The sequence below is a fragment of the Amphiprion ocellaris genome, chromosome 5 (genome assembly GCF_022539595.1).
Source record: "Amphiprion ocellaris isolate individual 3 ecotype Okinawa chromosome 5, ASM2253959v1, whole genome shotgun sequence".
Taxonomy (NCBI): Eukaryota; Metazoa; Chordata; class Actinopteri; family Pomacentridae; genus Amphiprion; species Amphiprion ocellaris.
The window spans coordinates 39091769-39119444 of NC_072770.1; the positions used below are offsets into that span (position 1 = coordinate 39091769).

Here is a 27676-nt window from a genome sequence, read left to right on the forward strand (position 1 = left end):
TGTCTTTTTGTGTTATTGAAGCATCATTTTGTTGTTTTCATGTCTTTTGTCTCATTCTTGTGTCATTTTTGCATCTTGTTCTGTCTGTCTGAGTTATTAAAGCATTGTTTTGTCATTTTTGTGTTTTTGTGGCTTTTTTGTTACTTTAGCAACTTTTTATGTCATTTAAGTGTCATTTTCATGTCTTTTCGTATCATTTTTGTGTCTTTTTGTATCTTTTTGTGTTATTGAAGCTTTGTTTTGTCATTTTTGTGTCTTTTTGTATCTTTTTGTGTTATTGAAGCATCGTTTTGTCATTTTTGTGTCTTTTTGTGTCATTTTTCTCTAAACTCACTGGTGTAGCCGCCTTCAGGACTTTTATGGCTAAAACCACGGAGCTTATTTTGGTATCTCGGGTGCCCATCTGTCATTATGGGATGTGCTGCTTCCAGAGGAACATACTTGGCTGGAAAAACTCCACTGAACACAAAAACAGATAGCAGGGCGCATATTTCCCAAGATCCTCTGAGTAAATATAGACAATGAACAGAAGAAATGTGGAGAAACATTTGTTCTTCATCAGTCTGGTCGAGGTTCTTTAAAGTTCTGCAAACTGCAACTCGATCTGAGCTGGTCTCATCGGGTTGTTTACAGAGAAGTGAGCCGGTTGTTTATTCCAACACGTTCAGGTGCAGTCAGACAAACAGGAAGTAGCTCAGGTCTCCAAAGACGCAACAAAAAAACAGAAAGAATGAGTTGGAAAGACAGAAATAGAGTCGAGAATGTGGAGGAGGGAAAAAGTGAAGAAAGACGAGAGAGAAAAGGAAGCAGAATGTGAGAGGAGGAAATGAATTAACCTTAATTATTAAATGAAACGCAGCTGAAGGGAAACAAATAGGATGCAGCGTTTAAACGGTGACTCTAAACCAGTCCTCCTCCTACCTCCATCCTACTGACCTCCTCCTACCTCTGTCCTCCTGCTGACCTCTTGGTTCGGTCAGTTAAAGGTCGGTGACTCCTTCTGAAACGAGTCAACGAGCTGAAAAACGGAGCTGAGGAGTCCCTTCAACCCCAGAAGAAGAAAGAACTTCTAGACTTCTAGTTTACGGAGGAACTCCTTCACCTGCTCGTTGTGAGATATTGCTGCCGTTGACGTCCAGTGCTGGTCTTCATCATCAGGAGACTCTTCGTCCTACATCTACATTCCGGCAGGTTTTTCTGAAAACTCAAAGTTCAGCATTTTAGAGCTGCTCGTGTTTCAGATCTTAAAAAACTTTCCCAGATCATCACAAGTCTGGACTCAAAAAGCAAATCAACACAACAGTTAGTTTCACTTCTAATGACATTTAAACCTCATCTGTTGTTGGTCAGAACCTGGATTATGGATGTTTTTGGACCAGTGTTGGTGCTGAAACGTGGAAAAAGTTGGATTTTTTTTTTTTAACTGAGAAGAAATACTTCTAAACAGCTGGAAGCAACACAGTAAACTTCATCTATTGTTGCTCAGAACCTGAATTATGGATGTTTTCGAGACAATAACTGATTAAAAGAGTAATGCATAATGGACACAAAAAATGCTGAAAAGTAGTGTTTTTACTTATATTTAAGTATTCCTCCAGATTCACAGCTGAATTAGTGTCTTTTTCTACCATTTTTAATGAAACACCTGTGATTACGGAATGATTTATGACAGTAAAATGAATTCCTTTCTGCCCATGCGTCAAACCAAAGAACATTTTTCTAAGTTGTGCAACGTCAGACTGATAAAGTTTGAGCTGCAGAAACCCCGGACCTTATCTTCCTGATCATAAATCACATCGTTAACCCTGGATCTCATTGAACCTGATGCTTGAAGCTTCATCTGTTTTCTGTTTTTATCCCACAGAGTCCGACTCCCATCCTGAGCATGAAGCTTTCCACCAAGAGGGTGAGTTCATCCCATTCTCATTCTGGCTTTTAGTTCCTCACAGCAGCTTTTTATTCAAACACTTCACAGACAAGAGGACATTTATTAACAGGTTTTATCAGAAAATAGCAGCATTTCCACGTTACAGCAGCTCTGGTTCTCATTGTTACCTAAAAAATAGCACTAACAGAAAACTAAAAACACTAAAACATCTGAAAACCACCAGTAAGTTTGAAAGACACATTTACACTTTTAGAGTGTAAAAACAATTTTCAACCACTCACATGTGATGTTCATCTGGAAAACTCACCAAATCTAAGCTTAAAATCGCAAAATTTTATAAAAATCTCTTTATTCTATTGTTTGATTCAAAATTTTAAAAATTTACAATATTTAATCGCTTTCACCAAATTATTTAAAAGAAACAACAATTCCTGAACTGTTCACTGATGAAGAATGACCATAAAGAGATGAAAAACAACGAGAAAGAGTCAGAAATCAACTGATATGGGGCATAAAATGACCACACAGACACAAAAATACTGCAAACAAACACTAAACCAAAGCTACTGGATGAATAAATAAAGTCAGCATGGCTCAGAAACAGTGAACAGAGGAGCAGGTTGTTGGAGATACATTCAGCTGGTGAAACATCTACTGATGGAATTATTCATATCCAAAATGACATAAGTCACAAATGACTCCAAAACTGTCTCAAATTACATGAACTCACTTAAAATGTTCCAAAAATGGTCTTAAATGGTATAAACCTGCCAAATGTTTTTAAAAAACATATTTAAAATGCTTCAAAATTTGTCCAAAATGACATAAAATTGTGCAAAAATTACTTAAAAACTATCTAAAATGGCATAAATCTGCTCAGAATGACTGAAAAAAATATTCAGAAATGCTTCAAAATGTGTTAAAAATGATCCTGAGAGTAAAATCAAAGCTACTGGATGAATAAATAAAGTCAGCATGACTCAGAAACCGTGAAGAGAGGAGCAAGTTGTTGGAGATACATTCAGCATGGAGAAACATCTTTCTACTGATGATGAACAGAGACTCTAAAGTAAAGTAAAGTAGAAATACTTGTAAGATAAGAAGACAGAGACCTTGCCAGATATTACTCAGGAAAATGCTGAATTCTAACAGAGAAGCAATGAAATTTAAGTTCATTGATTAGAATAAAAAATAAGTGAGCTAAAATCTGACTAGAATAGAAAATAGAGAATTGTTACTGGTAATGAAACAGTAAAGTAAACTCCCTTAAATTCCTCCAATTTCCTGTTACGCCTTGTTAAAGAGGTCAGGTCTATAAAAGGCAAAAAACAGGGAACAATATGTAATCTGAAACTGTAGATATAATATTTATTTATCCTTTATTTAATCAGGAAAAGTCTTGTTGAGATTCACTGTGTCCTTTTCAAAACAGAGCAGAAAAAATTAACATAAACTGTAATTAATAACACGTTATCATGAGCATTTCCACCTTTTTCTGTCATTTTTATTGTATCCAAGTTAAAGTTTATTTCAGATTTCTAGTATTATAAATTTACCTCTTGGTTTGTTACTGTGGATCTGTGGAAGATCTTCTGTTTTCTGTCTTTAGATGCTGGATTTCAATCAAAAAAACTCACTAAAAACATCTTTAACCCCCCCAAAAAAACAGATTGTTGGTCAGAATAGAGCAACATCATCAAATCATCAACATAGAGTGTAAACAAATCTAAAATCTGATCATAAATGAGTGCAGGAAGAGGTTTACCATCTTCCAGTTACTCCAGAACATGCAGGACATAAAGCATATCAACATTCAGGTGAATCCACACAAACTAAATGAACTTCCTGTTTTTCCTGCTCCACAGCAACATCTGTACGTCTCCAGCGACGTTGGCGTCGTCCAGCTGAGCCTCCACAGATGTGACTTTTATGGATCCGACTGTGCTGAGTGCTGCCTGGCCAGAGACCCTTACTGCTCCTGGGACGGACAGACCTGCTCCAGGTTCTTCCCGTCCAGCAAGAGGTACAGAACCAGCAGGAGGTTTCAGGATTCAGCAGATATATCAGCTAGCGTTAGCATGTAGCTTTATACATTCATGTTTAACCTTCAAACATGTTGATTATAAGCCAATAATTTATTAACTCTGTTTCATTGTAACATGTGACTGCCTGCTAGCTTGGCTGCTAGTTGTTAGCATAGCCATTAGCAGCTATAAAATCAGCTAATGTCCTGATTTGTTTTGATGTTGGTGCTTCTTCAGTTTTTACAGGTTGTTTCTCTGCATTCTAAAGTGAATTATCTTTTCTGTATAATTTTAGGAATGTTTTTGTGAGCGTATTCACTGCAGCTGAAAATGTGCTCGTCTGTCTCTTTGTGTAAACAACAGCTTAGTTAATTGGCAGTTAGCTGTGACATGTAGCAGCCAATCAGACAGAGCTGTGGACGGGGCATTACTGTGACCTCAGAGTGATTCTAGAAAAAGCCAGAGGTGGTTTGATTCCAGTTTGTTCAGCGTCAGATAAAAACACCAGAATAGTCGGTGTCCCAGCCTCTGAGTCTGACCAAAACAACACGTAACTGATGAGACACAACAGATTTATTCATACAACACCAAGAAATGTTCACAAAATGCCCCCAAAAAGACTCTCCAGCTGGAATTTTGTGTTGTAGAAGTAGCTGTATTGTCATTACATTGAGGTCAGACAGTGATGTGATATGTTTCCATCCAAAGAGTTAAGGAAACAACTGAAGACAAAACAAACAATCAAATTAGGTAAAGTGCAATTTAAAAATAGAACTTTATTTAATTCTAATGTTTTATTTGTCTTGAATTGTTTTGTTTGATTCTAAAAACGTTCTGAGAAAGTTCCAGTAATGTTTTCAGGTTTTATTTTTGTCTCCAGAATGTTCTTTTTAAAGGCGACATTGAGAACATCCTTCCAGTGTCGTCAATGTGGGAACGTTTTAGAGAAGAACTTTCTCAACAGAAACATCCCCAAAACACCCAAAGAAGACTCAACAGTTGGATCTTTTTTGGCCTAAATACATTCTGAGAAAGTTCTGCAAAGTTCCAGTAATGTTTTCAACAGAAGGTTTTATTTTAGTTCCCAAATTGTTCTTCTTAAATTCAACATTCTAACAGCGTCTGATTGGGAACATCCTTCCTTTATCGTCACTGTGGGATCATTTTATTGAAGAACTTTCTCCAAATATCGCATTCAAAATGCAATATTCTGGGAAAAAGTTCAGTCTTAGTTCACTTTTAACCTCACAGGAGCATTACTTAAAATGTTAAATATCCTTAAAACATTCTTTGAACATTAAAGTGTTTTCTTTAAAATATTATTAGAACTTAAAGTTAGCCGATGTTGTTGGAACGTTCTCTGTTTGCTGGATCGTCAGTTAAACTAAATAAAACTAAACTGACAACAGCAAACGTTAATAATAAGAAGAATTTGAAGAAAAATGTGCTGACCACAATAATTTCAAACATCTATGCTACATTAAAGCACAAAAACAACAGTAGAAGAAGAAAACTAGTGGCTCACATAACAAAAAGCAGAAGTTTACATGTCTGATCCACATTAAAACCTTTCAAATGTACATACAGGACGTTGTTTTGAACGTTCTCTGCTGTAAATCCGTCACGGTAAAACTCCATCTTCCCTCAGATGCTCAAACACGAGAACACCAAGTTTTATGTTTTCTTTTTAAATGCATTAAGCGAAATAAATGAAGTGAAAAATGAGACAAATTGGAAACTGCTGCAGCTTCCTCAGCGCCAGGAAAACGTCAAACCTTTACCGAAGTGAAAGTAACGCGTAATCCCTGCGGCGGCGGATCGAATGTTCCGCTGCAGGTCGCATGAAAGAGGCAAGAAACGAGCATCACATTAATATCAGCAGATATCAGCATGAGCACAAATAGAAAACAGATGCAGAGAGAGAAAAAAAATGACTGGAAGGAGAGAAAACTGAACAAAAAGAGACTGAACTAAAGAAAAAGAGCGAAATGAAATGAAAAAAATACAAAAATGAGATGTCAAATCATTTTAAATAGAAACAAAACAGTTGCAGAAACAAACATGAGGAGCACAAAAAGACGATCCAAATGTGGCTTAAATGACCAAAAAGACATTAAAACCATCTCAACATGGCTCAACAAAGAGTCACATACAGCCACAAATAACCACAGAGGAGCAAAAACAACCACAGAGACTAGAAATCACCACAAATACATTCAAAAAACATCCAAATATGGCTTGAAATCCCCCAAAGAGACTCAATATGATCATTAACAGACTCTAAACAGTCGCAAACAGACTCAAACTGACCTGAAAGATAGTGAAAATCACCATAAAGAGACTTATAAGATGACAAATGTGCCAAAAGGATCATAAAATGACTTAAATGTTGAAAAAGACACCACAAACAAGTAAAACACTGGCAAACTGACTGAAAATGACCAAAAATAAACTCAAAATGATCACAAAGAATCAAAAAAAGAGACTCAAAGCAACCAAAAATACATTTAAAACAATCCCAAAGTGGTCCAGAATTACCAAAAAGAGACTCAAAATGATGTAAAACTCACTCAAATTGATCACAAAGAAGCAAAAAAGATTACAGAGACTCAAAACAACCAAAAAAACATTAAAACCATCTTGACATGGCTCAACAAAGCATCAGAAACAGCCATAAATAGATCTAAATAACCACAGAGGATCAAAAACAACCACAAAATGACTAGAAATGACCACAAATGACCACAAATACATTAAAAAAAATCCCCAAATGTCCCCAAAGAATCTCAGCATAACTACAAAGTGACTCAGTTTGACAATAAACAGACTCTAAACACTCACAAACAGATGGAAACTGACCTTAAAGAGACTCAAAATCACCACAAAGAGACTTATAATGACGACAAATAGGCACAAAGGATCACAAAGTGACTAAAATGACAAAAAAGATCCAAAATTACCACAAAGAAGCAAAAAAGAGGCTCAAAAACAACCAAAAACAGATTTAAAACAATCCCAACGTGGCTGAAAATGACAAAAACTAGGCTCAAAGTGATGAAAAAGAATCTTAAAATGACCACAAAGAGACTCAAAACAACTAACGGGTCAATAATTAAAACAAAAGACAAATGAACTCAGGATCTTAAAGCAAGAAAATGAGATGAGAAGATGGAAAATGGTCAAAATTCTGAAATAAATTGACATATTCAGAGTTTATACTTTAGACTTCAGCAACATGCAATATACGAAACGGAAGCCGAAGCTGCAAACCAACCACAAAACATCTACGAAGAAGAGACACAACCTCACATTTACATGTAAAACTTGACCAGGTCAAAGTGATGCCAAAAAGGCTTTAACAAGAAGGAAAAGGGCCACAAAATACCAGACACTGATGTTTGTGTTGATATTTACCTTTGTATTGTGTGTTTCAGGCGTGCACGGCGGCAGGATGTGAAGCATGGAGACCCCTGGAGTCAGTGTCCAATCACAGAGGACGGTGAGAGTTTAACCTGTCTGATGTCAGAATCTGATTCATGATTGGTTCAGAACAAACAGAATGAAGTTCCAGTTCATCAAACATCAGAATATCGCAGAAAGAAGTCCAAGTCTTCACGTGTTTTTGTGACTGAAAGTTCCAAAAAACCCTTAAATATTCAGCTTATGATGACATGAAACTAAAAACGCAGTAAATTTTCCTTTTTAATCTGTAAATATTCGTGTTTTTTGAACAGTTAATAAAAACACCGTCTTGTTTACAGCTAGTTTGTTAACTGTATTTTTGCTGAAACTGTTCAAGTAAATCCTATAAATCCCCCCCATCAGTGTTCTGTTGTTTAGGGAGGAGTGTGGCGCTCTCTAGAGGATGAACTCAGTAACTGCAATTTTCTTTCCCTCCAGACAAAATAATGACAATAATGGTTAATGAATGGAGAACGCTCTGTGAAACTATTTTCTATAAAATGCTCAAATGTGTTGTTTTTTGCTGTCAAATGCGTGTTTCTTATGATTATTTAAGTTTCTTCGCCTTCCTTTGCGGATTTTCAGAGTCAAAACCTAATTTCTTTGAAGAGACAGTTAAAGAAACAGCAGTAGACTGAAAACAGTTGCAAATTAAAAGAGAAAACCAACCAATCAGAGCAAAATGCAATGCAAAAATACACTTGAATAGATTCCAAGCCGCTGAAAACTAAAACGTTTACTGCAGAGACAAAAAATGTACCATAAAGCAACAACATGTAGTTGAAATAATGCAAACAAATGAAACCTGCAGTTGTTTTTATAAGATGTTCAAGGATTTTTCTTCTCATTATTTATGTTTCTTTGAGTTAGAAACTGATTTTGGATCATTTTCCTTCCTCAGAGTCACATAAATCACAACAGAAACATTTAAATATTCACATTCCTTCAGTTTCTGCAATGGTTCTTAATAATAAATATTTCTTAATCATAATTATTTCTTAATAATAAGTATTTCTGAATAATAAATATTTATTAATAATAAATATTTTGTAGTAATAAGTATTTCATAATAATAAATATTTCTTAATAATAAATATTTCCTAATCATAAATATTTTGTAATAATAAATATTTCTTAATAATAAATGTTGGTGTTTGTGTTTCTGGCTCAGACTCTGGCTCTGTGGAGGTGAAGCAGGTTTACGGCGTCGAAGGAAACTCGACCTTCCTGGAGTGTTCGTCTCGGTCCGGTCAGGCTGAGATCAGATGGACGCTGCAGCAGGACCAGAACAGAGAGGTGAGTTCTGGTTCTATCAGAACTTTAATCTGCTGGTTTGGTTCTGATGTTTCTAACGGACCTTCTGAACGTCTCCAGCTGCCTCTGACTGACGATGACCGGCGCCTCCTCCTGAAGCGAGGTTTGCTGCTGCAGCGTTTGGACCCGACCGACGCCGGAGTCTACAGCTGCAGCACCCACGAGCAGAACTACGTCCAGCTGCAGGCCCGCTACCGGCTCCACGTCCTGCCCCAGCACGGCCTGCAGCCGGCGGGGAAGCTGCCGGGTCTTCAGCCGGGTCTTCAGGCCCACAGGAACTCGTGGCCAAATCCTCTGAGGAGCTACAAAGACCTGCAGATGGTGGACTCCCTGAACATGGACCAGTACTGTGAGCAGCTCTGGTACCGAGAAAAACGCCGGCAGCAGAAGCTCCGGACGCTGAAGCTGAAGCAGGAGAACAGGAAGGCCCGAGTGAGGAGGAATAATCCTCCAGAACGGTCCAGACAGGAGGAATAGTCCTCCAGAACGGTCCAGACAGGAGGAATAATCCTCCAGAACGGTCCAGACAGGAGGAATAGTCCTCCAGAACGGCCCAGCCAGGAGGAATAATCCTCCAGAACGGCCCAGCCAGGAGGAATAGTCCTCCAGAACGGTCCGGACAGGAGGAATAATCCTCCAGAACGGTCCGGACAGGAGGAATAATCCTCCAGAACGGCCCAGCCAGGAGGAATAATCCTCCAGAACGGTCCAGACAGGAGGAATAGTCCTCCAGAACAGCCCAGCCAGGAGGAATAGTCCTCCAGAACGGTCCGGACAGGAGGAATAGTCCTCCAGAACGGCCCAGCCAGGAGGAATAATCCTCCAGAACGGTCCGGACAGGAGGAATAGTCCTCCAGAAGGGTCCGGACAGGAGGAATAATCCTCCAGAACGGTCCAGACAGGAGGAATAGTCCTCCAGAACGGTCCGGACAGGAGGAATAGTCCTCCAGAATGGCCCAGCCAGGAGGAATAATCCTCCAGAACGGTCCGGACAGGAGGAATAATCCTCCAGAACGGTCCGGACAGGAGGAATAGTCCTCCAGAACGGTCCGGACAGGAGGAATAGTCCTCCAGAACGGTCCGGACAGGAGGAATAATCCTCCAGAACGGTCCAGACAGGAGGAATAATCCTCCAGAACGGTCCAGACAGGAGGAATAGTCCTCCAGAACGGTCCGGACAGGAGGAATAGTCCTCCAGAACGGCCCAGCCAGGAGGAATAGTCCTCCAGAACGGTCCGGACAGGAGGAATAGTCCTCCAGAACGGTCCGGACAGGAGGAATAATCCTCCAGAACGGCCCAGCCAGGAGGAATAATCCTCCAGAACGGTCCAGACAGGAGGAATAGTCCTCCAGAACGGCCCAGCCAGGAGGAATAGTCCTCCAGAACGGTCCGGACAGGAGGAATAGTCCTCCAGAACGGTCCGGACAGGAGGAATAATCCTCCAGAACGGTCCACACAGGAGGAATAGTCCTCCAGAACGGTCCAGACAGGAGGAATAGTCCTCCAGAACGGCCCAGCCAGGAGGAATAGTCCTCCAGAACGGTCTGGACAGGAGGAATAGTCCTCCAGAACGGTCCGGACAGGAGGAATAATCCTCCAGAACGGTCCAGACAGGAGGAATAGTCCTCCAGAATGGCCCAGCCAGGAGGAATAATCCTCCAGAACGGTCCAGACAGGAGGAATAATCCTCCAGAACCGTCCGGACAGGAGGAATAATCCTCCAGAACGGTCCAGAAAGGAGGAATAGTCCTCCAGAACGGTCCAGACAGGAGGAATAATCCTCCAGAACGGTCCAGAAAGGAAGAATAGTCCTCCAGAACGGTCCAGACAGGAGGAATAATCCTCCAGAACGGTCCAGAAAGGAGGAATAGTCCTCCAGAACGGTCCAGACAGGAGGAATAATCCTCCAGAACGGTCCGGACAGGAGGAATAGTCCTCCAGAACGGTCCAGACAGGAGGAATAATCCTCCAGAACGGTCCAGAAAGGAGGAATAGTCCTCCAGAACGGTTAAATCTATCAGGCCGAGGACTTAGAGGAACCAGAACCAGACAGTTTGCTTTCTGAGCAAAGAACAATAAGCAATGCAGACTATAATCTCCATAAACACTGATTAATATTCCAGATATCCTGAATATTTTCACACATAGACGCAACAGAACAATGGAAAACTTGTGTTTATCGGTTATTTATCAGTTTTGTTGTGTAAAACGTACTAAAACATGTACATTCATTGCAGACGCTTTACAAAAAGACTTTCTACCGAGGAGTGAACACAGTTAAAATAGAAGTGATGCATCTTTTGTTGTTGTTCAACCATCGAACCGTAACTTTTATTAACCTTTAACCGGCTAGCGATGCCAAAAATATGAAGTTATCTCAGTTTGAACTTATTTAGTTTGTTAAAGGAGCCATAAAAACATCAGTGCTGTTTGTTTTTTTTCAAATTAGAAGATTTTTTTGTGTTTTCCAGTTAACTTCTTGAGAAATTTCCTCTGAACCTGTTTTAAATGAGCTCCTGTTTAACTGTAAATTATGAAGATATTCCTAAGAAAAGTCCATACAGTTTGGAATTAAAGACATCCTCTGGAATAAACCTTTAAAATTTTAAATCCTTGGTTAGAGAGTACCATTGAGTAAAATAAACATTTAAAACCACAGCTCATTGGTTAGAAAATGCCATTTTTGTGGAATAAACCTTCGAAACAAGTACTTGGATAGAAAGTAGTATTTTGGGTGGTCAAAAAACAGAACTTGGTAGTTCGTTGATAGAATAAACCCTTAGTACTTGCACAGAAAGTGGTTTTAGGTGGAATAATCATTTAAAACCATAACTCATTGGTTAGGAAGTCACATTTTTGTGGAATAAACCTTTAAAACACAGGTACCTGGACAGAAAGTAACATCTGGGGTGGACAAAAAACATACCTTGTGAGTTAGAAAGTGATTTTTGATCAAACAAACCCGTAGTAGTTGGACAGAAAGTAATACTTAGCTGGAATAAACCTTTAAAAGCATAACTTATTGGTTAGAAAGTACGTTTTGATAGAATAAACTCTTAATACTTGGACAGAAAGTGGTATTTAGGTGGAATAAACATTTAAAACTTTAAACAGTTAGATAAGAACAAGTATCTTTGATTGAATAAACTTTTAAAATCATAACTCATTGGTTAGAAAGTACTGTTTTGGTGGAATAAACCTTTAAAACACAAGTACTTGGATAGAAAGTAGTATTTTGGTTGGGAAAAAACATAAACTTGTTAGTTAGTACTTGGACAGGAAGTAGTATTCTGTGTGACCACCAGGGGCCGTCATGGTGGAATAAACCTTAAAATTCAAAACTCAAAGATCAATGCACTAATTAACACAAAAAACATAATATGTAAAACATGTCATTGGATAAAAATGAAGAAATAACGACATTTTTTATCCAAAACGTCAAATTTCAGCCTCCCTGAACAACATAATGTTCTTCAGAAACACTTTTCTGGACGATTATTAAACACTAAAACTCAGAAACACCGACAGATGGATGTAAACTGTAAACTGACTATTTTATACCAAACTTGGACGTGTTTTTTGTAATTTGCAGTGAAAAATTTGCTATTTTTATGCAAGTTTTGAGGAAAGTTTTGCAGAAATTAGCTGAACAATGACAGGATCCTTAAAGTACATCACCACTGAATGTTTATAGTGTTTAAAAGAGTCATAAAGTAGCAAACCTTATCGAAGTACTTAGTTGAATGCTTTTAAATGTACTAAAATCTCCTCTTCTTGTACAGTTTATGGAGTTTTTTTTAACCCAGATTCTATATTCAAACCTCCTGTAACCAACATGACATGAATCCCAGTATATATATAGTTGTGTTTTATAAGTTAATTTGATTTCTTTCTTCACGTGTTCAACAGAAACTTGTATTTAAGTTTGTTCAGAAACACCTGATGGATTAAAACGCACATATTAAACAGACTGAAGCTCAGTCACACACCTGTATATTAAAGAACTCTATTTTTGATAGTTTTCTTTCTTTATCCAGTAGAATATAGCTCATTTTGTCTGTTTCTATAAAACTGTTTGTGTGGTTTTTTTTTAACTTCACGACTTTAATAAGCTTTGAGATGAAGACCGACTGAAGACGACTGGTGAATAAAGCCACAAATGATGACTGACATTTGAAATAAAACAAATAAAACAGTTAAAAGTTTTAGCTTCTTTGTGCAACTTTACTCACAGATACTGACAAGTTGTTTAGAATCTGTGATATTATCAGAAGATGCTGATCTTAAAGGGTTTCTGGGGTTAAATTTGGTAGTTAATGGAAAATAGTGAGTATTTAACTGTATATACTGGACAGAAAGTAGTATATTTGGGGGAATAAACCTTTAAAATAATAACTTGTATGTTAGAAAGTGTTAGAATAGACCATTAGTACTTGAGCAGAAAGTAGTATTTTGATAGAACCAACTTTTAAAACTATAAGTAATTGGACAGAGAGCAGTATTTTAAGCAGAATAAACTTTTGAAACCATAGTTCATTGGTTAAGAAGTACCGTTTTGGTGGAATACACCTTTTAAAACAACGTGTTGGATAGAAAGTACTACTTTGGATGAATTAAACCTTTAAAACCATGACTTGTGAGTTAGAGAGTAAAATTTTGGTAGAATAAACTGTTAGTACTTGTACAGAAAGTAGCATTTTGGTCAAATAAACCTTTAAAATCACAGCTTAGTCAGACAGAACTGTAATAAATGTTTAGTACTTGTACAGAAAGTTGTATTTTGGGTGGAATAAATATTTATAACTATAACTCACTAGTTACAAAATACTTTGTTGGTTGAATAAATGTAAGTATTTAGATAAAAACTTTACGTATTTGGACAGAAGGTAATATTTTGGGTGGAATAAATATTTAAAATCATAATGTATTAGAATGTACAGGAATTAGCTTTTAGTACTAGTGCTATTTTAATTAAATAAACTTTTAAAACTATAAGTTCTTGGTTAAAAAACAGTATTTTGGTTGGACTGGACCTTTAAAAGTATAATTAATTGAACATAAAGCAGTATTTCAGGTGAATCGAACCTTTAAAAGTATAATTAATTGAACATAAAGCAGTATTTCAGGTGAATTGAACCTTTAAAAGTATATTTAATTGAACATAAAGCAGTATTTCAGGTGATTTGAACCTTTGAAACTATAATTAATTGAACAGAAAGCAGTGTTTTGGGTGTGCAGATTTGAAACCAGCAGCAGAAAAGCAGAGCTCCTCCTGTTGCAGTACCGCCGGTCCTCCTGCTGGTGTCAGTAAAGAACAGCGACGCGCCGCCATCATCCTGCAGTAAAACACCACCGAAGAAGAAGCAGCAGCAGTTTGAACTGAACTGATGGAAACGCGGTATTTACTCCAACAGCCGTAAATCTGAACAGACTGTCCGGACAGACGGTGAGAAAAGTCTGAATTATTCTCTGTTGTTATGCTGTTTTGTTGCTGAGTCACTCCGGCGGACTTCACCGCTGTTCTCCGCCGGTTTTAGCACCTTTCTGTGGGCTGGCTAACTTAGTTAGCCGCTAGCTGCTAGCTGAGCTAAGCTACATGCTTCAATTCCTGTCCTGGCTGCAGGTTTTCCACTCATGGGACACTTTGTAGTCGGATTACCAGAACACACACTCATCATCACGCTCCCACAGCCTCCAGCTGTTTCTGCTAACACCGGTTTTGTTTCTGCTGAAGCTGCTAATGCTAAGCTACCAGCTAACTCCGCATTAAACAGCTCAGTGTGTGTTTACCTGCTCCAGGGGCATCCAGGTGGTTTGTACAGCAGCAGATATACACCTGAGAGTCCTCCATGGCTGCTCCGACCTTACAGCAGCCCAGCTTCCTTCTGGTGAGTCTGGATTAGTGCGAGTTTTTACTTTTTCTGACCAGAATCTTTAACCCAACTCAATTAATTATAGTTTTAAAGGTTCAATTCACTCAAAAATACTGCTTTATATTCAATTAATTATAGTTTTAAAGGTCAAATCCACCCAAAAATACTGCTTTATGTTCAATTAATTTTACTTGATTGTTTAAACCAACTCTCTTACTGTCATCCAGTCTTTACCTGAATCAGTATTTAATGATTGTTTCTGTCCTACATCTGCAGTTCTATGCAAAAATCTGTTTTGGAAAAGCTGTAATGACTGTAGCTATGCAGGAATTAGTATTTCAACCCCAAATCTTCAGATTAAAACAGGTTCTAAACACAGAAGTGGAAAGTTTTTGATTGTTTTAATCTCATTTAGGCCAGAAGTTTGGAAATTAGATCAAATTTGTACAAAAATGATCATAGTTTCATTGGTGCACTTTGCCACATGATTACTATATAAAGAGTCACTCATCAGAATGCATTTTTACTGTATTTGTCAGGTATTTTTGCTCTTGTTTATTCACTCAGCTGTTTCTTTCTGCGGTAGTTACAGAGATAGTTGAGATTTGTTGGGATTTCTGTCTGCAGACTCTCAAAACCCAAAGATCTAAAGTAAAAAATGCAAACTGTGATTTGTTTTTTACTTTTGCATTGAAACTGTGACTCTTGTAAATCTTCTCAACCCTAAACCTAAGCCTTTATTTTCTTTTGTCAACATTTATTCAGCAGTTGTCTGGTACCTTCAATCGGGAAAATGGTTCATGTTAAGGAAAGCAATGTCTGATTCTGCAGTAAAAACATCCCAGAATCTACAGAATTAGTGCTTTTTTTAAAAGAAAGAAATCGTGAACAGAAACTTGAAGTTGCTTCTAGATGTTTGGCCTTTAGTGTTTAACACGCACTACACTGATTTAACTCATGTCACGCTAAAAGTGTCTAAATCAGGGGTGTCGAACATGTGGCCCGCGGGCCAAAAGCGGTCCTCCAGAGGGTCCAATCCGGCCCTCAAAGTGTAAAAATGACAGAGAAGACATTAACTGCAGATTGTAAATTAGTAAAACTATAAATTTAAAATCATTTCTAGACCATGACAAGTTGTTTGGATCAGAAAGTAAAATACTAGATTGTTCACTGGTTCTTTTGCGTCTCAGTTTTGTAGAATTTTTGTCTTGTTTTTGTCTTCTTTTGTCTGAATTTAGATGTTTGTCTCGTGTTTTTGTTGTTTGGCCATTTTTTGTAACTTTAACTTTTTTGTCTAATTTTGTTTTCTCTTTTTTGTGTTATTTCATGTGACTTGTCTCATTTTTTGTCGTTTTGTTTGTTGTTTTTGTTGTTTTGTGTCTCGTTATTGTAATATTTTGTAATATTTTGTCTTATTTTTGTTGTTTTTTGTCTTTTTTTTGTCTGACTTTAGACGTTTGTCTCATGTTCTTGTCGTTTTGTTTCTCGTTTTTGCTGTTTGTTCATTTTTTTGTAACTTTTCTAATTTTTTATCTCTTTTTTGTTTTGTTTCATGTCGTTTGTCTCATTTTTTGTCGTGTTTCCTTTTTGTCTCAGTTGTGTTTTTTGTCTTTTGTCATTTTGTTTTGCTTTAATCATTGTTTTGTGTATTGTTATTGTCTTTTTGTGTTTTTTTTTATCTTGCTTGTGTTGTTGGTCTGTTTTTTTGTAATTTTGATTCTCGCTTTTGCCTAATTTTTGTTGTTTGTGCATTTTTTTGTCACTTTCTAACTTTTTTGTCTCATTTTTTTGTCATTTTGTTTCTAGCCTTTGTCATTCTGTGTCTCGTTTTTGTAATATTTTGTCTTGTTTTTGTTGTTTTTTTGTCTGAATTGTCATTTTGATCATAAAGTAAAATTCTATATCCTTCAGTTTCAGATACAGTATTTTTTTGCACTAAAACAAGGGAACCATTAGGAGTTGTGGTTATTTCTAGGTTATTCTGCTGTGGTTTTAGTGGAGATCAGACTGGACTGGATGTGGAACCTGGACTAAGACGAGTTTGACCCTCCTGGTCTAAATGATCACGTCTCCAGTCTTTCTGTTCTATGATTCACTAACTGGGTTCATTAATGTGGCGTGTTGTTGCTGTTTCAGGCCAACCTTAAGGCGGATTCGACGACCAAACCTCTCCTGCAGCGATGCCACGATCTGGTGAAGATCATCGATGAATATCCAGCAAAGGTACCGTCGTCTGTCTCCCTGTGCTGTTTTATTTGTTGTGAAATATCTTATTAAAGCCACATTTGTTCAAATAGGAGATCTTAGTATATAGATATAAGGGAACATTTATTCCGATTTGTCAGCCTTGTTCTTCAAATTAGTTGATTGGTGCAGTAAAATGAAGAATGTTTCAGTAGAAAATCTGGAGTATTTTGACAGGAAGTCTAATTTTTACTGGAATAAACTTTTTTAACCATATTTTTTAGTTAGAAAGTACTATTTTGATGGACTAGACCTTTAATGTTTGGATAGAAACTAATATATTTAATTGAATAGACCTTCAAAGGCACAGCTAATAAATTAGAAAGTAATATCTGAGTGGAGTAAACTTTGAAATCTTAGCTTAATTTTTTCAAACAAGTCTTAATGTGCAGAAATGTGTGTCCTCAAAACACCGGAGAAGGTTTGCTTTATTTTATATATTTATGCAGATTACAAACACACTAATAGATGTTTTTGACACCTATAGTACTGTACATGTAGTAGATTGCACTTCATAAGAGCACAAAAGATGTATTAAAACATAAACAAAGCAAGCATCAGTTATCTGAGTGACTTATAGAGCCTGAGAACACACTTAACCTAATCTCATTTCAGTTGTTATAAAAACACTATTTTGGCTAAAATAACTCTTTAAAATCATTACTTCTTATTTGAAAAATAATCTTTTGGTAGAGAAACTTCAGTATTTTGACAAAGTATAATTTTGATTGGATTGAACTTTTAAAACCATGTTCTTTTTTTTACTTAAAGTAGTATTTTCATGGAATAAACCTTTAATGCTTGTATAGAAACTAATATTTTTAATTGAATAAACCTTTAAAACTACAACTCATTTGTTAGAGAACAATATTCTGGCTGAAATAAATCTTTAAAACCATAAATTGGTAGTTAGAAAGTCTAATTTTGATGTAATAAAACTTTAATGTTTGGACAGAAACTAATATTTTTAATTGAATAAACCTTTAAAACTATAAGTCATCGATTAAGAAGTCATATTTTTGGGTGAAATAAACTTTGAAATCTTAGCTCAGTTGTTATAAAAGCAGTATTTTGTTTGGAATAAACCTTTTAAACCAAAGCTTGGTAGTTAGAAAGTCAAATTTTGATTGGATTAAGCTCTTAAAACCATATTTTGTTAGTTCGAAAATACTTTTTTGATGGAATAAACCTTTAATATTTGGGTAGAACCTAATATAGTTCATTGAATAAACCTTTAAAACTCTAAGTAATTTGTTAGAAAGTAATACTTGGGTGGGATAAACTTTGAATTCTTCGCTCAGTTGTTATGAAAACAGTATTTTGGGCGGAATAAACCATAAAACTACAACTCATTTGTTAGAGAACAATATTCTGGCTGAAATAAATCTTTAAAACCATAAATTGGTAGTTAGAAAGTCTAATTTTGATCAAATAAACCTTTAATGTTTGGATAAAAGCTAATATTTTTAATTGAATAAACTGTTGTGAAGCACGGAGATATGGGATCCCAGAATCAGTCATTTATAAGGGCTGACTGTGATCTCATAGTAGGGAGTGTTGAGAAACATGGAGGTATGAGATCCCAGAATCAGCCACAAGGGGAAGACTCTGGCAGAATAACAGCTAAATAAGGGAACATTGTGATGTTATAACCTGTGATTTGTAACTGATTCATGCTATAACCTAATAAGTGTGTTAAAGCTAACACGAATACCTATTTTTATAATCTTTGTTTAAGAAGTAACTAAGTCAGAACAGCAACTCACTGTGAAAAGTGATGTTTTGGTTACCAGGGAAACTGATGTTTTTGATATGACAAATATGAGGAACTAATGCTTTATTGAATGGAAATGCTTTTAAGAGTTTGATTACTATGAAACTGAGATGTTTTATAAAGAGTTTTGATTACTGTTAAACTAAGGTTTTTAACTTAGTAATGAAGTGAGAAGTCAAGAGCTGAGGTGAACTGAGGTCAAGTGTTCACAGTAAAGGTTATTAAGCTCAAAATAAATGTCAGGGATTTTTGTGAGTCGGTCTGTTTCCTGACCGGAGGCCTGCTCTGAGCTGCAGATGGAACAAATACATTAACAGAGAAGTGAGACTGAGTGGAAGGGTCCAAACAGTCCAAACAGTTAGTTTCAGTTCCTCAAACATGGAGGGGTCTTAGGATGAGTTGGGGGGAGCTGGTGGAACAGTCCAGAATAGATGGTTTTGGTTCCTCCAGAGCACGCAGAGGCCATGAGGTCAGTGGATGGAAGCAGTGCACGAGTAAGGAGGGGGATGGATGCTGTCATCATGTATGTTAATTAAGGGTGCAGTCATTGCATATGCAAAAGGTTCAGTTGTTGTATAAATTGCACTGGATCAAGACACGAGTTGGGAGAGTTACGAGGTAGTCGCTGGATGCAAGCCAGGCAGCAATGTTCTGAGCATGGGGGATTTTACCACGTAACTTGGAAGAGAATTCAACATGATCTGTAAAGGAATAACTTTTCCACGGGAATTATGGATTTAAGGACTGCTCTTTCTGCACTGTTGGAGGATTACAAAAGACTGTGATCTAAAAATAACGCTGACTGAAGGAATATTACTGAACTCTATTATTTCCAAAAGGATTAACACCAGAGTGGATTATAACAAAGTTTTTATTGGGCCAAACAACATAAAGGATACAAGCAGATCTAAATGGGGACTGAACTCTCTCTCCACCTCCTCCCTGGAGCAGAGCCCAGCGGGGCGTCGGTCTTCAGGTGAGCAGCAGGTGAGGCCACACCGTCTGCTCTCCCCCTCCAAATTACATAGTTTGGGTGATTATTGCTCTTCTTAGATAAAAGCATAGTTCCAGTTAGGGGTCATATTAGAGGATTGTTATAGAAATTAATGTTTAATTGGTTGTCTGATGATTTATGGGCTATTGCTATTTCCCTGCTGAGATTATAATAAAACATTTATCCTGCAATTAAAGTTAACAGACTGGAAATTCTATTTATTTTTATCATGATAATGAATTAATCACATATATCTTCTCAGTTTGTAAAAAGTCAGGTTACTGTGTGCATTACATCTAAAACTGGTTCTGTCAGATTACCTAGTCGTTGGGGCCGAGGGTGGCCTTTTTTAAACTTATCCTTGGGGTTATCCATTCCTTAACCTCTAAACTTAAACCTAGCAACTTACCAAGTGCAGAATCCGATGAGAGAAAAGCTGCCGTTAACAGACGTGACTGGTAATTAATTTGACCATTCGAAAGTGGCTACTCAGTTGAGTTAGTTATCAGAGGAAGCAGGATAGGCGTCTGGATGGAGGCAGTTAGAAGCTAGGCGAATTTTCTCGCTTACCAGCTTAAAAACGTTCCACAGATCCCATCTGGGTTGACCCATATGGGCTACGGGAACCGGACCCGTTAGATGGAGAGCTGGTCCAGTAATTCTCTAATAGTTAATTAATTTATTTGATTGAATTAGGAGGTTACTGGCCTTAGGAATTCACAAAACCTTTAAAACTATAAGTCATTTGTTAGACAACAGTATTCTGGCTGAAATAAATCTTTAAAACCATAACTTGGTACTTAGTCCTATTTTGATGGGGATAAACTTTTAAACCCATGTTTTTTCCATCAGAAGGTACTGGTTTGGTAGATCTTTCATGGCTGTTAGTGTGATCAGTGCACCAGAATAGCTCAGTATATAATAACGGACTGTTTATCTGATGTGTGCTGAGGTCTCTGAGGACAGTGGAGGTTTGTTTATTAGCAGCTGTTCAGTAGGAGATCAGAGGGATTGCAGTCTGAAACTCCAGGAAACCTCTCTGTTAATCTGGAGCAGATCAACATGTCGGCTTCATGTCTGAACCAACTCTCTGGTCGTTTTTCTGTACAAGTTTGAGCAGTTTTACTAAAACTGAACCGTAACATTAACGGATAGACTCTCATTTCACGTGATTTAAGGAAGAATTTATCCACATTTCAGCTCCAGTATTCATCCAAAAACATCAAAGAGCAAAAAACAAATTTTTCAGCCACTTTGTATTAAAATTAGGGCTGGGACTTTAATGCGTTAATTTCGATTAGTTAATTACGTCGACAACAACACGTTAAACACAATAACGCATTTAATTGCACCTTCTCAGTTCCCTCATTTCTGGCACACCATTAACTCTGATGAACACTCCAGCCCAATAGGTGGCGCTAATGAACCTAAAGTCTGTTTGTAGCCATGAAGAAGAAGCACAGGAAGCACTGAGTGAAGTCAGAACACTGGTGAACAGTGAAGGAAGATGAGAGGCATTGTGGTTGTTAGGAGTAGGGCTGGACCCGAATATCCGGTCCTGACGGTGGTATCTGGATATTAATTTTGAGATCTGAATATTCGCTGTCGGACGATGTCACACAACTGGCATTCGCCTGACGTGTCCCCTGTCGGACGTTACTATAGGAACCGATTCTAATATTGGCCTCCCCACCCCTCCAACCCCGTCGGACGATATGAACCGAGCCAAAAATTCGGCTCCTTCCTCCTTTAGCTCACCGCCTCCAACCTCACGGACCAAACCGAATGTTCGGGTCGTTCCTCCGTCCATTATTGCGATTAATTAATTACAAAGCCTGTAATTAATTAGATTACATTTTTTTTAAATCGCATCCCTCCACTAATTAAAATTTAAACTCTATTTGCACACAGAATAAAATGTCTGTAATAATAAAACCACACTGGGATTAGAAGATTAAAGATACGCGTCAGTTGTGAGCAGAATCTGAGGGTTATTTTCTTCTCAAGACACTAAAGGACTCTGAACAGATATAATACCTTCATTAATTCTGATATTTATACATATTCCTGACATGAATAGTAGAAAATTCTGGGTTAGGATCTAATTTATCTTGATCCCTGACGGTTAAACTGTCACATACAGAATCTGAGTTGAGGTTGTTGCTTCCGGCTGTTCAGGATTGTTTCCTCTGAGTTAATTAAGCATCTGCAGGATTAAACAGCAACAGGAATCCACATTAGAGTTTCCAAAGTGATAAAACTGCTGCATTTCCACACAATACCTTCATTAATTAGTTTTAATTCTAAATTATCCCCAACATGAAACCAGGATGGATCAGATCTAACAGCAGTTTAATCACCTGCACTGCTGAATGCATTCATCAAAACCATAACTTGGTAGTTATGGTAGGACAGGAGATGTCAGCAAGTCCAGGATCCTAACCCACGCCCGTTTAAACCTGAGGAACTGTGACCTTTGACTCGCTTTTCTTTTTGTACTTGAACACAATGGGAGACGGAGAGCAAGAGAGATTATCTGTAGTCTCATTTTGATTCGAATAAACTCTTAAAACCATATTTTTTTAACTTAGAAAATACTATTTTGATGGAATAAACCTTTAATGTTTGGATAGAAACTTACATGTTTAATTGAATAATTAAAAATTAGTCAGTTAACAAGCCTTAGTCTGACTTCTGTGAATACAGGAGTCTGCTGATGTTCTTAATCTCACTTTATTCATCTAAACTCTCCGTGTTTGTTTAATTCTGCACCTTTTACTGTTTCCTATGTTGTGTGTTTTTTCTCCCAGAAGTCAGAAAGTTGTTCCTCAGATAACTGCAGCTGTAATTTAAATAATATTTACCTTTTACTTCCTCTAGTGCAGCTCTGATGAAACCATGTTATTTGTTTTTGCTGCCGCCTCGTTATAACCCAGCAGATACAACATTGTGTTGCAGGTTTTTGTGTGTTTACAGTGAGACACAAAATCACAAAAATGAGACTCAAAATCACAAAAATGAGACACAGAATTTGTGTTCAGGAGCTGCATGTGATCTTCCCCTGGCTGGTAGATAAAACGTTGTGTTGCTGTTTTTTGTGTGTATATTTGTGTGTTTTACCAGGAGCTGCATGTGATCTTCCCCTGGCTGGTAGAAAGCGTGTTCGGCAGTCTGGACGGGATCATCGCCGGCTGGAACCTGAGACTCCTTCACTCTCGGAGCACCGAGTATAATGTGGTGATGGAGTTCCTGAACCCCAGGTAGCTGCTCTGTTGTTCTGTTGCTGCGCAATAATGAACATTTATCAGGTTTTTACTGAGTCTGATTCTCTTTCCAGCGGCCCGATGATGAAACTGGTTTACAAACTCCAAGCTGAAGAGTACAAATATGAAATCCCCGTTAACTATCTGCCGGTAAGAACATTTATTCAGACTTAATGTAAGGCTGTGTGTGAACTGCTGCATGATCATAGTTTTTTCTGATGGTTATATTCCACCTTATTCTGCAGTTGATGTGTGATATTACTTTAGAGTCTCCTGGAAGCATCTAATTACAGTTTCAGCCAACACGACTCATCGGATTTTGGCAGGATTTTTCCTTGGTGTTTGCTAGAATCTTTTAAATGCAGGAGAGATCCTGAATAGGCTCAGCGTCATGTGTAAATTCTCCCATAAATCCACAACAACAACTTATTGCAGTTATATTAAAAAGATTATGAATTAACAGAGGCCAATTTAGTGATTTCATGTTTAGTTTTCATTCTGATGTTGCACAATTCAGTCTAGTTTTAGAGTTTTTGGTGTCTTATATGTGGTGTAAAGGCACAGGTGTTCACCCCAAATCTTTCACTGAGTGGTGTTTGGTTTGGTTTCAGATGTTCTCAGTTTGGTGAGACACAGGACGTCTGTTAATGTCAGAATACTTAGATTACATGTGTGAGCAGCTCCACCCCAACTAGCTGCTGTCAGTTAGCTCCAGCATGCTAACAATACAATACAATAACTTTGTTAATCCCTGAAGGGAAGTTCAATTGTCTGGGGTCTCGTCTGTTTACTTTAGAATTAATAATTAATAGAATTAATCATATCAGAACGGTTTTACTGCACAGTAGATTTTCACATCCAAGGAATTTAACTCGGTGCCTATCAGTAAATATTACCATCTAGATTTTAACCAGTCAGTGGACAGTAAATGTTATAAGACAAATTAGCAGCCAGTGTAGTGATGGGGTTATGAGTTGTGAAAAGTTGTGAAGTACTTCCATCGTGCAGGAATGAGCACCATCAGCAGACGGATGTCAGCAGGGAGCTGAGGCGGCTCAGAGCCAGCAAAGCAGCCGGACCGGACAGTGTATGTCCCAGGATGGTGAAGGCTACAACACATCTACAACATGAGCCCTGGCTGTCAGACCGGACAACTCATCACTGACTGGTCACAGTCATGATCACATTAGGACCAATGTGGTTATTAGAGAATGTCTGTGCACATTAGGGAGTCTTCCTGTCAAAGTCACTTTCAATCACCCTGCCTTGGAATGTGTCAATACTGTATATTGACTTTTAATTACATTCAGTTTTCTATAGAGATTAAAATTAGAAGCGTTTTTGTTATAGTATTGTACAGCAAGATTTTCAGAGCATATACTAACCTTTATTGTTAATGTTATTAACCTGCCTTTTTGTTATTTTATGTTGTATGTAAACTGCTGAACACTTAAATTTCCCTTGGGATTAATAAAGTGTCTGTCTGTCTGTCTGTCTGTCTGCCTGCCTGTCTGTCTGTCTGTCTGTCTGTCTGTCTGTCTGTCTGTCTAGACACTTGAAAATATTTACATTTCTGGAAATTTGCATGCTTAAATGTTTTTCTGGATGAAAAATGTGACTAAACCTGAAATTCAGACTGAACCGTCCCACCACTGAGTGTAACGTTTCACAAACAAATTTAAAATGAAGGTTTTCATTCAGTAGATTTTAATGTAGAACACAATATTTCTCCATGCTGGTGCTCAAAAACTCTACTGTGCTCTGAAATGTCCTCTCAGTTGGTATTAAAATATTGAGAAGTGTTCTTTGAGAGTCTTTCCCAGTTTGACTGTGACTTCTTCTCGTTGGTCCATCAGGGTCCATTGAAGGCCTGCATCCAGGAAGGAGTTCTACCCGACTGTCCTCTGTTCCACAACAAGCTGCAGTTTCCTCTGTCTGGTCTGCTGACTCTGAACATCGCTCTCAGTATCCTTCACCCTGTTCCAGCTTTATTTATCCCACAGTGACTTCTGAAACTGATTAACTTGCTGATATTTCACCACCGTATGCGGCTCCAGCTGCAGGTCTCACTTTCAGAATAATTCAGAACATTGGAAGGAATAAAGTGACATCACTGGTCTGTTCAGGTGTTCCTTAACATTCTGCAGATCCGTTTGAATTCTTCATGTTTAATTTCGCTTTCTGTCTCATCACACCAAAGGTGAGTCTGTCTGCATCCTAAAAACTGAAACTCATTCACTGAACTTTCAGACTTGCCGTTAATGACCCTGAACGCACCACAACATACTGTAAGTCATAGCAGGAGGGACAAAGGCTTTTTCACATCTAACAATTTCAGGTATTTTTAGAGAAATAACTCTGTGAGTAGTGTAGTCGGCCGTTTCTTTACAAATCGGCTTCCATGCTAATTCTAATATGCAGAGCTTATGAGTATTTCTTGTTCCTATCATCCAGAACTTCCCTCCAGGCCAGCATGGTGGCTCCACAGACAGCGCCTACTTCGTCCTGGTGGACATCTACCTGAAGTACTTCCTCCCCAGTGAAGGAAGCGTTCCTCCGTCTCCGTTCTCTGACTCCAGAGGTTCGGTTACAGCTCCATCACCCAGGTAAGGCGTGACAGAGTGAGCGTCATCATCCGGTATTCTGTAATTCTGTAATCTAGAAGTCCGACTGTCCTGCTTCACGTCCACCAGATCATCCAGCGTTTCCTTCACTGGTTACGGCGTCCACAGTCCCAGTCTGCTGAAGCATCACATCTTCCATCAGCCGTCGGTGAACGCCGACCCAGCAGCCCAGGAGATCTGGAGGACGGAAACGCTGCTACAGGTCAGCATCGGACGAAGATGAAAACATCTCTGGAAGTAAAATCACCTCAAGCTGCAATATGTGTCTAAAAAACATCACACTGAAGTAAAAGACAAAATGTTTGTTTGGAGTTTGCATCTTGACATTAGTGCTGCCATTATTTACATTTTTTATTTTGAAAAATCTGCTGATTTGCGTCAGAAAAAGGCTTTAAACATTCGTCATATATTCCTAAAGTTTGCATGGTTTCTTTCCAAACAACAGCTCAGAACTGTCTGCACACGTGATCAAATATCTGCCGTTTAAAACGTTTTTACTGGTTGCACCGATGCCTCTGATGTTTAGGAAGTTGGTCTGTGTCTCTGGGTTTCCCAGCTAAAAAAATCACTCTGGGAGGTAATTTATGATATTGAAACGATTATTTCACACTTTCAACACAAGAAAAGCACTCAGAGAGCGCAGTACTCCACCAAGGTTGTACATTCCTCCATGTGTCAGAAATGCAGCATCTATTTATTAGTTGTTGATGATCAGAAATCACAGCACCATAGAATGTGTCCATTTAATATAGATGTTACAGTGACGCCGTCACGCTATCTGGCAATCATACAGAAATCTTTAACAAATCTCCACACTTGTCCAAAATTATTAGAAATTTGTCCAGAATTTGCTCAAGAAATCCTCTTTTCCTGTTCACGATCTGTCCAAAAAGAGTTAAACATCTAGGATGGCTGAGATGGGTTAAAAAATTACTAAAAATGGATCCAAAATGACTTCAAACTGTTAATTTTTTCTTTAAAAAGTAGGAGTTATTCACAGTTACAGTTTTATAAACATTGGTGGTCCTCAGTGGTGGATTTGTAGTAGGATCACAATCAGCTGACATAGTGTTCACTGGTTGTCATGGTTACAGTGACGCCGCGTCACTATCTGGCAATGATACAGAAATCTTTAAGTAAGCTGTGGATCCAGACTATAAGCTGCATCACTGCCAGAATCTAATCATTTGGTTCTTGAGTCATTTCTGACCTTCACTGGAAATTTCATCCAAATCTGTTGGTCTGTTTTTGAGTAGACAGACAGACAGACAGACAGACTGATCATCACATAAGTGCAGGTTTTACTTCCTTGGTGAAGTAACAACTGGAAAATGTCTGATGTGTTTGTGCAGATGTTTGTGGAGGTCTGGCTCCATCACTACTCCTTGGAGATGTACCAGAAGCTGCAGTCTCCTCAGGTAAAGGTAAGATTTCCTCCTGATTCCTGCTGCAACATTGCACGGCTGGCTGCTGACTGGCTGCTGATCCTCCATCACCTCCTCCACCTCTGTCACCTCCTCCACTACCTCCTCCTCCACTACCTCCTCCTCCACTACCTCCTCCTCCATCACCTCCTCCTCCACTACCTCCTCCTCCATCACCTCCTCCACTACCTCCTCCTCCACTACCTCCTCCTCCACTACCTCCTCCTCCATCACCTCCTCCTCCACTACCTCCACCTCCATCACCTCCTCCTCCACTACCTCCTCCTCCATCACCTCCTCCACTACCTCCACCTCCATCACCTCCTCCTCCTCCACTACCACCTCCTCCTCCACCTCCATCACCTCCTCCACTACCTCCTCCTCCACTACCTCCTCCTCCATCACCTCCTCCACTACCTCCACCTCCATCACCTCCTCCACTACCACCTCCTCCTCCACCTCCATCACCTCCTCCACTACCTCCTCCTCCACTACCTCCTCCTCCATCACCTCCTCCACTACCTCCACCTCCATCACCTCCTCCTCCTCCACTACCTCCTCCTCCACCTCCATCACCTCCTCCACTACCTCCACCTCCATCACCTCCTCCTCCTCCACTACCTCCTCCTCCACCTCCATCACCTCCTCCACTACCTCCTCCTCCATCACTTCCTCCACCTCTATCACCTCCATCACCTCCTCCTCCATCACCTCCTCCATTACCTCCTCCTCCACTACCTCCTCCTCCACTACCTCCTCCTCCACTACCTCCTCCTCCATCACCTCCTCCA

General features: G+C 38.5%; 2 protein-coding genes across 9 annotated transcripts in view; both read left to right on the forward strand.

The window, feature by feature from the left end:
- The window catches only part of si:dkey-49n23.1 (semaphorin-3D), an 82502-nt gene extending 69608 nt beyond the window's left edge, over window positions 1–12894 (forward strand). The window contains exons 14-18 of the mRNA XM_055010744.1: window positions 1865–1906; window positions 3754–3911; window positions 7347–7411; window positions 8546–8670; window positions 8749–12894. Of these exons, the coding sequence (XP_054866719.1) occupies window positions 1865–1906; window positions 3754–3911; window positions 7347–7411; window positions 8546–8670; window positions 8749–9165 (807 nt within the window). The 3' untranslated portion in view covers window positions 9166–12894. The remainder of the gene's footprint in view (window positions 1–1864; window positions 1907–3753; window positions 3912–7346; window positions 7412–8545; window positions 8671–8748) is intronic.
- Window positions 12895–13986: 1092 nt separating this feature from the next.
- smpd4 (sphingomyelin phosphodiesterase 4) overlaps window positions 13987–27676 on the forward strand; it is a 30331-nt gene continuing 16641 nt past the window's right edge. For 4 of the 8 annotated variants that reach the window (XM_055010750.1, XM_055010753.1, XM_023282429.3 and 1 more), the window contains exons 1-10: window positions 13987–14135; window positions 14489–14577; window positions 16699–16785; window positions 22698–22834; window positions 22912–22987; window positions 24694–24802; window positions 24985–25037; window positions 25292–25443; window positions 25531–25663; window positions 26814–26885. In XM_055010750.1, coding sequence (XP_054866725.1) covers window positions 14539–14577; window positions 16699–16785; window positions 22698–22834; window positions 22912–22987; window positions 24694–24802; window positions 24985–25037; window positions 25292–25443; window positions 25531–25663; window positions 26814–26885 — 858 coding nt within the window. In that variant the 5' untranslated portion in view covers window positions 13987–14135; window positions 14489–14538. Of the gene's footprint in view, window positions 14136–14488; window positions 14578–16698; window positions 16786–17767; window positions 19568–22697; window positions 22835–22911; window positions 22988–24693; window positions 24803–24984; window positions 25038–25291; window positions 25444–25530; window positions 25664–26813; window positions 26886–27676 lie in introns of those variants that run through there. The other 4 variants (XM_055010751.1, XM_023282439.3, XM_023282456.3 and 1 more) reach the window with 2 other exon arrangements.